This window comes from Sinocyclocheilus rhinocerous, unplaced genomic scaffold, assembly GCF_001515625.1.
Source record: "Sinocyclocheilus rhinocerous isolate Xijiao unplaced genomic scaffold, SAMN03320098_v1.1 scaffold75, whole genome shotgun sequence".
Taxonomy (NCBI): Eukaryota; Metazoa; Chordata; class Actinopteri; order Cypriniformes; family Cyprinidae; genus Sinocyclocheilus; species Sinocyclocheilus rhinocerous.
In genome coordinates, this window is record NW_015632455.1 from 1,010,549 (window position 1) to 1,026,419 (window position 15,871).

A 15,871-nucleotide genomic window follows, 5' to 3' on the forward strand; every position below is an offset into this window, starting at 1 on the left:
CCGGTGCTTGATTCTGATTGGCTGAGCCGCGTTCGAAGCTGTTGTAAATGACTCTACAAAGTAAGATACACCTTTGTTTACGTTTGTGTGTTGCTCGGCAACCACTTTGTTGGAACCACAACTGTTTCTGAGGAACTACATTGTTTGGTGGAAGAATAATGGTTTTATTATCATTACACTATTTGCTCTGTTTTATTTTGTGAAACCTTACTACGTATATGGAATAACCGTTTTATAAAAGCAATAAGCCCCGTGAAGCCGTGGTTTACAGTGGATTTATAACAGCTAAGTGTCGTGCCTAACAACGCCCCTTAGCTGTTATAAATTCACTGTAAACCACGGCTTCTTGGGGCTTATTGCTTTAATTAGTCATTAAAAATATAGCATTTACTTCCCTTATATTCCAAACCCTGATTTTTTTTTCAATTCTGTGTAGGGGAAAAAAGATTCACTGAGACGTTCTGTTGAACATTTGATTTTGTGTTTGACGAAATAAGAAAAATGATACATACGAGTAAGTAAATGATGACAGGAGTTTGACTTTTGGATAAACTGTCCCTTTAAAGTATAATTATATAGGTTATATAAGGTTGGTTTTATTTTGTTGCAAAGAAGTTTGGACAAGCAACTTGGTCAGCTTTTATGAGACTTGTTGTTTGATTCTAAAGCCAAAAACTTTTGTATGTATTCACTGACTTCCATTTGGCCTTGTTTATTTATATATTTATTATTTTTTCATAAAGTTTTGCAAGGAGCTTTTTGTTATTATAATCACATTGAGTAATTCATACGGATGATGTCATGTCAAACTGACCTGACCCGGGTGTTTACGAGGTTTTTAGACTTCAAATCAACTCTAACACAGTTTGTTGTTGCTAGAGAGAGAAGAAAGAGGAACACAACGAGCAAAAAGATTTCAGAAGAGAGTGACGTACGGAGAGAAGATGAAAGGGAAGAGGGTTGTGCGTGAGTGAAAGGCTGGATAAGCAGGGCTTGTTGTAAACGGCGGTTATGTGAGTGAGGCAGAGCTTTGGCAGGACAGCAACAATGCTTTCACCGGGATCCACTGCCCCTCGTTCCTCTGGAACCTTCTGTCTGGCCAAACTTACGTAACATGAGCGTCAGATCACCCAGAGACAGAAGATGGTCCGCTGCTGTCAGTGGCACTTCTGATTCAAGTGTAGGGCGTTTGGGTTTCATCCTAGACTCTTAAAAATAAAGGTTCTTTTTTGGTATTGATGGTTTCATGAAGAACCGAGAACATCCATGGAACCTTTCAAATGCAGAAAAGGTTCTTTAGATTTTTAAAATGTTTAACCGTTCATTTAAGAACTGTTCACTGAAAGGTTCTTTGGGGAACCAAAACGATTCTTCTATGACATCACTATAAAAACACCCTTTTGGAGCCTTTATTGAGTGCGTTGGTGGAAAATAATAAGACTCGCTTTGAGGCAAATGTAAGAAACTCTGGAGCATGAAAGCTCACCAGGATCATTCAGATCTGCGATGAGTTAGACATGATTGAGATCTGAACTTTCTCTTCGTCTTTCCCAGCGGATGAAGTGTTCTGCGAGATGGTCAAGTCGAACCGATTATGTGAGAAGAAGCTCTTCCGTCAGTTCTGCTGCCGGACGTGTTTGATGACGGCTGGATGACAGCAAGAGAAGAGGCCAATGGGCTGACCTCCTCTTTCTTTGGTTTTATTATCTAATGTACATTTTAAACTAGTTATACTGTGATTATTAAAGGAATAGTTCACAAAAAATGAAAATTTGCTGAAAAATATACTCATCCTCAGTCCATCCAAGACGAGTTTGTTTCTTCATCAGAACAGATTTGGAGAAATGCAGCACTGCATCACTTGCTCAGCAATGGATGCTCTGCAGTGAATGGGTGCCGTCAGAATGAGAGTCCAAACAGCTGATAAAAACATCACAAGTAATCCACACCACTCCAGTCCGTCAGTTAATGACAAAAATCAGAAATCAGAAAACAAAAAGAAACAAATCAATCATTAAAGCACTTTAACTTCAAAACGTCGCTTGCAGCTAAAATATAAATGCTCTATCCATAATATTGCTTTCTCCAATGAAAAGTCGTCTTGTCTGAATCAGGAGAGAAATATGCACAGATCAAGCACAGTTTACAAGCAAGAACAGTCCAATGTTATTATGGATTATGGACTCGTATTTTTCCCAGAAGCGACGATTTAAAGTTAAAACGTCTTAATGATGTATTTGTTTCTTACAAATACGCGGCTTTTAGCTTCACAAGACATTCATTGATGAACTGGTTGCCACTGTGATTTTTTTTTTATCAGCTGTTTGAACTCTCATTCTGACGGCACCCATTCACTGCAGAGCATCCACTGCTGAGCAAGTGATGCAGTGCTGCATTTCTCCAAATCTGTTCTGAGGAAGAAACAAACTCCTCCACATCTTGTATGGCCTGTGGTTGACTACATTTTCAGCGGTGAACTATTACTTTAATGACAGAAATAATAACCCTCATTCCAAGAAACCCCGTTAGGGTGCTATTTGATTTAAACAAGATATATATTTTAAGATTGTCTGTTTTTTAAACATGCAGTACATGTATAAATTGCTTCTTTTTTATTCAAAGACATCACTCTGAATTATGATATAACTGTATATGAGAGAAGCCGGAGAAGCCGTTGATCATGTGATTTCCAGTGAGAATGATTACGTTGGAGAATGCCAGATAACAACTGGAGTAACTGGAGTGAGTTAAAAGAGACATTAAGCTTTTAAATCACAAGAATGATCGAGAATAATGACACTGTACATTTTAAACTATGTATCTAATGGTATTTTAAATATCTGAAGGTGGAATAAGTCCATCAAAGCTCTGAAATATAAACCTTTCCTTGATGAAAATGTGTGGCCAAGTCTCTTTTTTTCCCACAGTGAGCATGCATGTGCCTGGTGGTCTGCGTTTAAGCTCTAATGATCATTTGTTTGTTTCGGTTTTCCAGTGTTTTTCCATGTTCTGATATCAGAGCTTATAAATATTTAGATTGGGCCTGACTATTTGCAATGCATCTTTGTGAACTGTCCGAGTCTGACCCACAGTGACCCGGTGATGCTTTGACTGCAACGTCCTGAAGGGCAGTTGATGAACACACACACACACACTGATCATTGCAGAGAAGGTTCACAGCTGCTCTTAATACCATCCGCACACAGACGAACCCGTGACACATGTTCCTCATTGTGATGTTACTGAACTCTTCAAGCTTCAGTGAATCTTTTTAATGATTCTGGAGTCACTTTGTGTGAAAACACCACAGGACTGATAATAACCAGTATCATGCATAACTGCGTGCATAACATAATGCTTTATTAATGAGCCCTGAACTATGATAATACTGTGCTGTTTGATCATTATTGTTCATTATCATTATCATTGCATTTTAACACTTTAGATTAGGGAACACCATTCACTCTTAACTAGTTGCTTAGTAGCATGCATATTGCTAGAATATTGGCTGTTTATTATTGCACATATAAGCACATATTGATGTCTTATTCTGCATCATCTAGATCACTCCATTTAAAGATTAAATGTGTGCATTTGATTGCTCTGATGATGTTTATAATTTTTAGTTGTCTTATGCATAATTATCAGCTTTGTCTTAGATGTTTCTCCACAAATTCCTCCGGAGAAATAAAAAGTGGACACAAATGAGTCAATGTACAGCAAGTGTAGGCTATAAAAAGTGAAAAATACTCCGATCACAGCTATATATGCATGATATGCGTTTTTGATCTATTGAATGAGTTCAATGTGTTTTAGATCTATTGATCATATTGAATGTTGCTTAGAGTCTCTCAGATTCTAACAGAGGGTATATAGAGGGTTATGGTTATTATTTGATGCTATTTTATGATGAACAGACTCACCAGAAATTTACATTGCTCAGATGCTTATGCAGTTATTTTTCATGCGTACCTATCATCTTTATCTCAGGTGTTTCTCTTGAAATGCCTCAGAAGAAATAAAATGAATCCATTGCTGTCACGCAGTAAGAGTATAAAGCTGTAATGAATATGGACAGCAGTTCAGATTATTCAGTTATGGAAGAATTTGATGAGAAAGAGTTGCGTTCTTACTGAGAATTTTGCCTTGTTATGTTTGTAAATCTGAGCACCATTTGAGACAGTGTTGCGATCTCTGAATCCATGTGTGATTACCGGGGTCTTTTTTCACAGAGAAAGATACCCTAAAATGCAAATTCTGTTATCATGTGCTCAACCTTGTCATTATAAACCTGTGAAACACAAAAGAGAAATTATATTAACCCTATAAGCCTATGTATCATATTTAATATGAAGATTTAATTTCTAAGGCCTCTATATTGTCAAAGTTATCAAAAGTTTGCTGAAAAATGCCTTCTGTCGTCTGACTGATACATTTTTAGCAAGTAAAAGTTATATTTTAATGATAATTGTATACATCCACCCTCATGTTTTACATATCTTTTTTACTGTGAAATCTTTACTGATTTATGAAGTAAACTACGAATAATTTTAGCAGTATTTCAAGATGAATATGATCATCGGGCTTTTAAGGAACGTATTTGTTCATCTACAATAAAACATTATTGTATTTATTGCATTGCATAAATTTTTTTTAAACCTATATAGAGCTTTGATCATAAAACTAAGCATTTAAATATCATCTTACTAAGACATTATTGGGAGATATAGAGTGACGGCTGATATTTATATGTATTTTATGTAAGCATCTGCTATACTGTTAGAAAGATCTCACTGATTTACATTACAAGTCTGAGCACCCTAAGGAAGGATAGTTGCCATATTTCTGAAGATTTGCGATGTAGCTGATTATATGGTTTTTTTGTAAATGTTAAAACAAAAAGTAGGCTACATACAGGCATACTGCATATATTATACTTTACAAACTCCATCAGGAATGTTTCATTGACATTTTTTTCTTCTGGGACATTGGTGTCAACAGTTTTCTTTACATTAGACCTATAGGTCACATTAAAACTGCCTTGTAAACTTTATACCACATCTCCATCAGTTATTTTTTGCTATACTTCATCTGATGATATACAGACTTTCATACTGAAAACATCTGCTGAACTTTATCAACTTGTCGTTTCTAAAAATCTCCAAAAACAACACCACCCTCCACATCTGGTCAGAGGATCAGATGCAGTGCTGTAGATTATTTTAGCAATGAAACATGATGAGATGACTGTTTCGGCAGAGGAATGAAGTAAATGTTCATCACACCATCTGTGGTTTTCTTTTACACACTGACAGTTTATTTTATACAGTTTCAACACATTTAAATGAGGAACAGGAGAAACTGGCCTAGATGATCAGGACTGTGCTGCACTCTGCTGGACTCATGAGGGATCGCTGGAGTTGTTTGTAATTGTTTTAGGCCTACCGTTGTGTTCATTTAGTATTTCTCTCTATTTTCCTACTTCTGTTTTTTGTTTTGTTTTGTTTTTCCTCCAAGTAATAAAATATAAAGGCCTGGTTTCACAGACAGGGCTTAGACTAAGCCAGGATTAGGCCATAGTTCAATTAAGACATTTAAGTAATTTTTATAAATGTTCCTTAGAAAAAAAACTAAAACAATACTGGTGTGCATCTTGAGACAAAATAAAGGCACTGATATATTTTAAAATATATATTTTATATATAATATAAAAAAGTCTGAAGATAAAAAGGCCCAATTACATTTTTAAATAAATGTATTTATTTATTTATTTATTTGTTTAAATTAAATTAAATTAAATTAAATTATGAAGAACCGAGAACATCCATGGAACCTTTCAAATGCAGAAAAGGTTCTTTAGATTTTTAAAATGTTTAACCGTTCATTTAAGAACTGTTCACTGAAAGGTTCTTTGGGGAACCAAAACGATTCTTCTATGACATCACTATAAAAACACCCTTTTGGAGCCTTTATTGAGTGCGTTGGTGGAAAATAATAAGACTCGCTTTGAGGCAAATGTAAGAAACTCTGGAGCATGAAAGCTCACCAGGATCATTCAGATCTGCGATGAGTTAGACATGATTGAGATCTGAACTTTCTCTTCGTCTTTCCCAGCGGATGAAGTGTTCTGCGAGATGGTCAAGTCGAACCGATTATGTGAGAAGAAGCTCTTCCGTCAGTTCTGCTGCCGGACGTGTTTGATGACGGCTGGATGACAGCAAGAGAAGAGGCCAATGGGCTGACCTCCTCTTTCTTTGGTTTTATTATCTAATGTACATTTTAAACTAGTTATACTGTGATTATTAAAGGAATAGTTCACAAAAAATGAAAATTTGCTGAAAAATATACTCATCCTCAGTCCATCCAAGACGAGTTTGTTTCTTCATCAGAACAGATTTGGAGAAATGCAGCACTGCATCACTTGCTCAGCAATGGATGCTCTGCAGTGAATGGGTGCCGTCAGAATGAGAGTCCAAACAGCTGATAAAAACATCACAAGTAATCCACACCACTCCAGTCCGTCAGTTAATGACAAAAATCAGAAATCAGAAAACAAAAAGAAACAAATCAATCATTAAAGCACTTTAACTTCAAAACGTCGCTTGCAGCTAAAATATAAATGCTCTATCCATAATATTGCTTTCTCCAATGAAAAGTCGTCTTGTCTGAATCAGGAGAGAAATATGCACAGATCAAGCACAGTTTACAAGCAAGAACAGTCCAATGTTATTATGGATTATGGACTCGTATTTTTCCCAGAAGCGACGATTTAAAGTTAAAACGTCTTAATGATGTATTTGTTTCTTACAAATACGCGGCTTTTAGCTTCACAAGACATTCATTGATGAACTGGTTGCCACTGTGATTTTTTTTTTATCAGCTGTTTGAACTCTCATTCTGACGGCACCCATTCACTGCAGAGCATCCACTGCTGAGCAAGTGATGCAGTGCTGCATTTCTCCAAATCTGTTCTGAGGAAGAAACAAACTCCTCCACATCTTGTATGGCCTGTGGTTGACTACATTTTCAGCGGTGAACTATTACTTTAATGACAGAAATAATAACCCTCATTCCAAGAAACCCCGTTAGGGTGCTATTTGATTTAAACAAGATATATATTTTAAGATTGTCTGTTTTTTAAACATGCAGTACATGTATAAATTGCTTCTTTTTTATTCAAAGACATCACTCTGAATTATGATATAACTGTATATGAGAGAAGCCGTTCTCATAACTGATCATGTGATTTCCAGTGAGAATGATTACGTTGGAGAATGCCAGATAACAACTGGAGTGAAACTGCAATGTTAAAAGAGACATTAAGCTTTTAAATCACAAGAATGATCGAGAATAATGACACTGTACATTTTAAACTATGTATCTAATGGTATTTTAAATATCTGAAGGTGGAATAAGTCCATCAAAGCTCTGAAATATAAACCTTTCCTTGATGAAAATGTGTGGCCAAGTCTCTTTTTTTCCCACAGTGAGCATGCATGTGCCTGGTGGTCTGCGTTTAAGCTCTAATGATCATTTGTTTGTTTCGGTTTTCCAGTGTTTTTCCATGTTCTGATATCAGAGCTTATAAATATTTAGATTGGGCCTGACTATTTGCAATGCATCTTTGTGAACTGTCCGAGTCTGACCCACAGTGACCCGGTGATGCTTTGACTGCAACGTCCTGAAGGGCAGTTGATGAACACACACACACACACTGATCATTGCAGAGAAGGTTCACAGCTGCTCTTAATACCATCCGCACACAGACGAACCCGTGACACATGTTCCTCATTGTGATGTTACTGAACTCTTCAAGCTTCAGTGAATCTTTTTAATGATTCTGGAGTCACTTTGTGTGAAAACACCACAGGACTGATAATAACCAGTATCATGCATAACTGCGTGCATAACATAATGCTTTATTAATGAGCCCTGAACTATGATAATACTGTGCTGTTTGATCATTATTGTTCATTATCATTATCATTGCATTTTAACACTTTAGATTAGGGAACACCATTCACTCTTAACTAGTTGCTTAGTAGCATGCATATTGCTAGAATATTGGCTGTTTATTATTGCACATATAAGCACATATTGATGTCTTATTCTGCATCATCTAGATCACTCCATTTAAAGATTAAATGTGTGCATTTGATTGCTCTGATGATGTTTATAATTTTTAGTTGTCTTATGCATAATTATCAGCTTTGTCTTAGATGTTTCTCCACAAATTCCTCCGGAGAAATAAAAAGTGGACACAAATGAGTCAATGTACAGCAAGTGTAGGCTATAAAAAGTGAAAAATACTCCGATCACAGCTATATATGCATGATATGCGTTTTTGATCTATTGAATGAGTTCAATGTGTTTTAGATCTATTGATCATATTGAATGTTGCTTAGAGTCTCTCAGATTCTAACAGAGGGTATATAGAGGGTTATGGTTATTATTTGATGCTATTTTATGATGAACAGACTCACCAGAAATTTACATTGCTCAGATGCTTATGCAGTTATTTTTCATGCGTACCTATCATCTTTATCTCAGGTGTTTCTCTTGAAATGCCTCAGAAGAAATAAAATGAATCCATTGCTGTCACGCAGTAAGAGTATAAAGCTGTAATGAATATGGACAGCAGTTCAGATTATTCAGTTATGGAAGAATTTGATGAGAAAGAGTTGCGTTCTTACTGAGAATTTTGCCTTGTTATGTTTGTAAATCTGAGCACCATTTGAGACAGTGTTGCGATCTCTGAATCCATGTGTGATTACCGGGGTCTTTTTTCACAGAGAAAGATACCCTAAAATGCAAATTCTGTTATCATGTGCTCAACCTTGTCATTATAAACCTGTGAAACACAAAAGAGAAATTATATTAACCCTATAAGCCTATGTATCATATTTAATATGAAGATTTAATTTCTAAGGCCTCTATATTGTCAAAGTTATCAAAAGTTTGCTGAAAAATGCCTTCTGTCGTCTGACTGATACATTTTTAGCAAGTAAAAGTTATATTTTAATGATAATTGTATACATCCACCCTCATGTTTTACATATCTTTTTTACTGTGAAATCTTTACTGATTTATGAAGTAAACTACGAATAATTTTAGCAGTATTTCAAGATGAATATGATCATCGGGCTTTTAAGGAACGTATTTGTTCATCTACAATAAAACATTATTGTATTTATTGCATTGCATAAATTTTTTTTAAACCTATATAGAGCTTTGATCATAAAACTAAGCATTTAAATATCATCTTACTAAGACATTATTGGGAGATATAGAGTGACGGCTGATATTTATATGTATTTTATGTAAGCATCTGCTATACTGTTAGAAAGATCTCACTGATTTACATTACAAGTCTGAGCACCCTAAGGAAGGATAGTTGCCATATTTCTGAAGATTTGCGATGTAGCTGATTATATGGTTTTTTTGTAAATGTTAAAACAAAAAGTAGGCTACATACAGGCATACTGCATATATTATACTTTACAAACTCCATCAGGAATGTTTCATTGACATTTTTTTCTTCTGGGACATTGGTGTCAACAGTTTTCTTTACATTAGACCTATAGGTCACATTAAAACTGCCTTGTAAACTTTATACCACATCTCCATCAGTTATTTTTTGCTATACTTCATCTGATGATATACAGACTTTCATACTGAAAACATCTGCTGAACTTTATCAACTTGTCGTTTCTAAAAATCTCCAAAAACAACACCACCCTCCACATCTGGTCAGAGGATCAGATGCAGTGCTGTAGATTATTTTAGCAATGAAACATGATGAGATGACTGTTTCGGCAGAGGAATGAAGTAAATGTTCATCACACCATCTGTGGTTTTCTTTTACACACTGACAGTTTATTTTATACAGTTTCAACACATTTAAATGAGGAACAGGAGAAACTGGCCTAGATGATCAGGACTGTGCTGCACTCTGCTGGACTCATGAGGGATCGCTGGAGTTGTTTGTAATTGTTTTAGGCCTACCGTTGTGTTCATTTAGTATTTCTCTCTATTTTCCTACTTCTGTTTTTTGTTTTGTTTTGTTTTTCCTCCAAGTAATAAAATATAAAGGCCTGGTTTCACAGACAGGGCTTAGACTAAGCCAGGATTAGGCCATAGTTCAATTAAGACATTTAAGTAATTTTTATAAATGTTCCTTAGAAAAAAAACTAAAACAATACTGGTGTGCATCTTGAGACAAAATAAAGGCACTGATATATTTTAAAATATATATTTTATATATAATATAAAAAAGTCTGAAGATAAAAAGGCCCAATTACATTTTTAAATAAATGTATTTATTTATTTATTTATTTGTTTAAATTAAATTAAATTAAATTAAATTATTAAATTAAATTAAATTAAATTAAATTAAATTAAATTGAATTTAACTGAATTTAACCAGTGGCATAAACAAGCTTCAGTCATTTCAAGTTCAGTATTTTTTAAATTGTGCTACAGATTTAACTAATTAAATGCATAATAGCCACAAATAATTACTGTAATCTTGAGAGAAAGTTCAAGATAAAATGTTAAGATGTTACGAAAAGGCTAAAATGATAAACTGAACATTTCGTACATTTAGAATTTTTATTTATTTTATTTACACAGCAAATAACATCTACCGAGGTAGATATGTCGAGTATTGTGGTATTCTGGATTTTCATGGATAGTTTGTATTTTATTTTTGCTCTGTTTAAACTTTTGGATTAGCAACCAAAGGTGGTAAACATAATAGGCTAAACCTAACAATATAATAATTATATTTTGTTAATTATATATCATATACTATATATATATAATTTGAACTTAACTAGTATATGCAATTGCTTTTTTTTAAATACATATCTGCTGAAAGTTTAGTTTCATTTTTACACTTTACACCTTATTTTATACTTTTCTCTCTTATATGTAACTTTGTGCACTACTGACGCTAATAGACTGTACGTATAGCGCATTTCTCCTCCAGTCCGCCTGGTGGCGCTGCAGTTTTCTTGCTAACGTGGCGTTTGTCTCGAGAAGAACAAAACAGACGCTTCCGTTTGGCGGCAGCGTGTGTGCGAATGTTAGACGTTCGTAATAAAGTTTTGATCAAACTCATTCCTCGCTGCTCGGACTCATTCCTCGCAGGTCGTTCGTCTCTGCGGAAGACATGGTGAAGCTGACGGCGGAGTTAATCGAGCAGGCGGCGCAGTACACCAACCCTGTGCGGGACAGAGAGCTCGACCTGCGCGGTGAGGCCAGCGCCATCGTTCATGAGCGAATCACTGATTTATGTGCGTTACTGTACGAATAACTCCGGATGGTGTGTTTGTAGGCTATAAGATCCCTGTGCTGGAGAATCTGGGCGCCACACTCGATCAGTTTGATACCATTGATCTGTCCGATAATGAGATCAGAAAACTGGATGGGTTTCCGCTGCTGAAGAGACTCAAAACACTGCTGCTGAACAACAACCGGATCTGGTGAGGGAACCAGACTGATGTTTATTATATTAGCGCATGTATTACACTGTTTATCGTCATACGTGACCCTGGACCACAAAACCAGTCCATTTTTTTGAAATTGAGATTTATATGTTACATCATAAATAAGCTTTCCATTGATGTATGGTTTGTTAGGATAGGACTAGGGCTGCACGATAAATCGCATGCGATATTTAATGCGCATCTTGTCAGAAAGCCGGTTCTGTAATCAGCGGTAAATCTCCATCACGTGCGTGCTTTCACATTGAGCAGCATTAACTACACAGAAAATGAAATTCTTAGCAATGCATATTACTAATCAAAAATAAAGTTTTGATATATTTACGGTAGGAAGTTTACAAAATATCTTCATGGAACATGGTCTTTATTTAATATCCTAATTTTTGGCATAAAGGAAAAAACAATAAATTTGACCCATACAATGTATTTTTGGCTATTGCTACAAATATACCCCTTATGGCTGGTTTTGTGCTCCAGGGTCACATATAGACTCATGTTATACACTGTATATCGTCATATCATCGCATGCTGCTACTGTTCTTGCAAACATGCATTAATGTTATTCCTCTGTTGCACATCTTATGAAACGGTTTAAAAAAAAAGCTTAAAGGTTATGGTTTTGACTGTTTTTGTCTCACTTGTTGCAGTCGATTCGGAGAGAACCTGGAGCAGTCTTTACCAAACCTGAAGGAGCTCATTCTCACAAGCAACAACATTCAAGAACTGGTGAGTCCAGCCATAGATCTGCATTTATGCACGATAATCAATCAATCTTTGAGCTTTATTGATATGTGATCGAGTGGTTGTTTCTGGTTCTCAACAGGGTGATTTGGATCCTCTTGCGACTGTGAAATCACTGACCCTCCTCAGGTACCTGCTGGATAAACAGCTGCTTTACACATTGTATTGTGTTTTAATGTTTTGACTTGAGATAAAATGAGCTGTTTTTCTGTTCTATAGTCTCCTCAGGAATCCAGTTACCAACAAGAAACATTACAGATTATATGTCATCAATAAAATTCCACAGATCCGAGTTCTGGACTTCCAGAAGGTCAAACTGAAGGTATGATTAAATGTTGTTGTTTTTTTTAACTACACTACCATTCAAAAGATTTTTCATAAGAAATGAATCCTTTTATTCAGCAAGGATGCATTCAATTGACCAAAAAAGATATAGAAATGCTGTTCTTTTGAACTTATTCATCTGTTCATTCAGAATCCGCAATGAAATGTATCATGATTTTCACAAAATTATGAAGCAGCACAACTGTTTTCAACATTGTTAATAATAAGAAATGTTATTTGCGCAGCAAATCAGCATATTAGAATGATTTCTGAAGGATCATGTGACACTGAAGACTGGAGTAATGATGCTGAAAATTCAGCTTTGATCACAGGAATAAATTACATTTTAAAATATATTCACATAGAAAATAGTTATTTGAAATTGTGATAATATTTCTCAATATTACTGCATTTTGATCAAATAAATGCAGCCTTGTTGAGCAAAGTAAACTTAAACCTTTTAAGAAGTTTAATAAACGACATATGTCACGGGGACAAAATAAATTGTTTTATGAGCGGTTCATGTTTGTTTTGTTCACATTTAGGACTGTTTAGTTTTAGAAGATTATTTCTGCTAAAATGTCTAATATCTATTTAGAATAAATAATAGAGAGCATGTGTTGGTCAGTATCGGTGAAGGAGATATTAATCTTGTTAAATACTGTACGATGCAAATACATTTTACTTTACACTTCTGCAATGTGGCTTAAATATTGGTGTGGTTATTTACTTATATTTTTATACTGAATTTGTTATTTAACAATTGACAAAACAGACTGTTTGATAATGCATACTGCTTCCTTTGGACAGATTGTTTCTGGAAGATTCTTCTCTTAACATTTTGTTTTCTGCTTATTTATCACTGTAGTGTCAATGTTCTGGGCCCTGTTCTTCATACTTTGCGCAGTACATCTGATGTTATAGTGATCATTAGTTTTTGAAATGCACATGTGGACTGAATCGGTTGGGTTGAGATCATTCAATACTGCAGTATGAAGAACGGGGTCGTGGTCTGTCGTGAACGTCTGCTTTAACTCTCTGATGTATCACTGTAGGAACGGCAGGAGGCTGAAAAAATGTTCAAAGGCAAACGAGGTGCTCAGCTTGCAAAGGATATTGCCAAGCAAACCAAAACGTAAGATGAAACTCCTTGATCAAGCACAGCTCCCCCGAATTACTGGACTGTGGAAGTTCTGAAGCCGACAGCTCGGAGAATGAAAGCTGACTCTGAATTGGCTGTTAAAACCTAAATGTCCATGTCAAACTTCAGCAGTGTTTCTCAGGGGAGCTGGCTCAAGGCTTTTCTGTCTCGTATCAGTTTATTCACGTTGATAAGATACTCCAGATACTACACTCTGATTGTGGGAACAACGGTCGAAGGGCTGCAGAGGCATGTAAACGCGGTTACATTGTCTGAACACTGAATGTCTTCTCTTGCTCTCAGGTTTACTCCAGGGGCAGCACTTCAGACTGAGAAGAAAACCGGGCCATCGGCTGCAGATGTTGAAGCCATCAAGGTACGGAAGAACTGAATTAACATGCATATGTGACCCTGGAGCACAAAACAAAGTCATAAGGGTCAATTTTTTGAAATTGAGATTTATGCATCATCTGGAAGCTGAACAAATAAGCGTTTGTTAGGATAGGACAATATTAGAAAATCTGGAATCTGGGTGCAAAAAAAAATCAATATTGAGAAAATCCCCTTTAAAGTTGTCCAAATGAAGTTCTTAGCAATGCATATTACTAGTCAAAAATTAAGTTTTGATATATTTACGGTAGGAAACTTACAAAATATCTTCATGGAACATGATCTTTACTTAATATCCTAATGATTTTTGACATAAAAGAAAAATTTATCATTTTAACCCATACAATGTTTTTTTGGCTATTGCTACAAATATACCCCAGCGACTTAAGAAATTGTTTTTATGCTCCAGGTCACACATATATATTTATTAGGGGTGTAAATGGGAGGGTTCGTTACGATACGATATAGATTCTCATACCCAGCGATATGATATTTGCAGATACCTCAAAAAATTCTACGATATGATAATCTACATTTTTACAGAATCTATCAATCTACATTTTTATTAACTCACAAATGCAACCAAAATATATAACTTGAACATTTATCTGAAATTCCCACGTCCTGTACCTCAGTTGGGACATTCACAACGAAAAATAGGCCTACACCTTTTTTTTTTTTTTATAATAAAGAAAAATAAATAATTGAATAAAAATAATCAATGTCACACATAAGATCAGTTATCTTGTGACATGACAACAGATGAAGATCGTTCAGGCTTCTGTGCTAAAATGTGCAATGTGTAAAATAGCGTAAATCCTCATTAGGAAAAAACAAAAACGTGGTACTCCAGTTGTACAAAAAAAATATGTTAATGTTGAAAAATAAATATTAGAAAAGTCACAAAAATAAAGCTGTTAAAATCATTGGCGGTAATGCATTGTGAAAATTAAGGACAGTGCCACAAAACATGGTGCATATTTATACTACAGGTATCGATATTTTACACGTGGCATCGGTGCATCGTATCGTTAGACATTTATATAATATACATACGTACATGCATATATTAACACACAAGAGGTTCCACTTTAAATATAATTTTGGAATATATCTATATTCTATAGTATAAAAATCCTGTGTGTGTTCATACATACTTTATATGTTCTACACATACATTAGGATTTTTAAATTATAGAATATGATATATATTCTGTTATATACTAAAATATATTCTATAATGTTAATATACTTAATAAATATAATATACACATAATATATGTGAGTATTTTTTAGATATTTATTTTTCACATATATTTTTTTATTTTAAAAGAAGTTCCTTATGCTTAACAAGGCTGCTTTTTCTATTAAAAAATACAGTAAAAACAGTAATATTGTGAAATAACATTTCATTTTAAAATGTTTTCTATTTTACTGTATTTTAAATTGTAATTGATTTCTGTGATCAAAGCTGAATTTTCAGCATCATTACTCTAGTCTTCAGTGTCACATGATCCTTCAGAAATCAGTCTAATATGCTGATTTGCTGCTCAAGAAACATTTCTGATTATTATCAGTAGGGATGCACCGATACTGGTATCGGTATCGGGCCCGATACTGAGCTCCTGTACTCGTACTCGTTAAAATGCCCCGATACCAAACGCCGATACCACACAGCATGTGTTAAGTGCCATATTCAGAAAAAGAAACACCAACAACAGACAGCAGAATGGAGTTAAGGATGTCTACTACGAAGTATATGTATGCA

The 15,871-nt window shown here is 35.0% G+C and overlaps 2 protein-coding genes across 3 annotated transcripts in view; both read left to right on the forward strand.

Annotated features, from left to right (window-relative positions):
* Positions 1–1,770, forward strand: part of LOC107742302 (proprotein convertase subtilisin/kexin type 6-like) — a 111,400-nt gene extending 109,630 nt beyond the window's left edge. For both annotated transcript variants that reach the window (XM_016555220.1, XM_016555221.1), the window contains one exon: positions 1,555–1,770. In XM_016555220.1, coding sequence (XP_016410706.1) covers positions 1,555–1,655 — 101 coding nt within the window. In that variant the 3' untranslated portion in view covers positions 1,656–1,770. The remainder of the gene's footprint in view (positions 1–1,554) is intronic.
* A 9,238-nt stretch (positions 1,771–11,008) lies between these two features.
* Positions 11,009–15,871, forward strand: part of LOC107742305 (U2 small nuclear ribonucleoprotein A'-like) — a 7,789-nt gene continuing 2,926 nt past the window's right edge. The window contains exons 1-7 of the mRNA XM_016555224.1: positions 11,009–11,255; positions 11,339–11,486; positions 12,155–12,233; positions 12,331–12,377; positions 12,468–12,570; positions 13,628–13,707; positions 14,017–14,089. Coding sequence (XP_016410710.1) covers positions 11,174–11,255; positions 11,339–11,486; positions 12,155–12,233; positions 12,331–12,377; positions 12,468–12,570; positions 13,628–13,707; positions 14,017–14,089 — 612 coding nt within the window. The 5' untranslated portion in view covers positions 11,009–11,173. The remainder of the gene's footprint in view (positions 11,256–11,338; positions 11,487–12,154; positions 12,234–12,330; positions 12,378–12,467; positions 12,571–13,627; positions 13,708–14,016; positions 14,090–15,871) is intronic.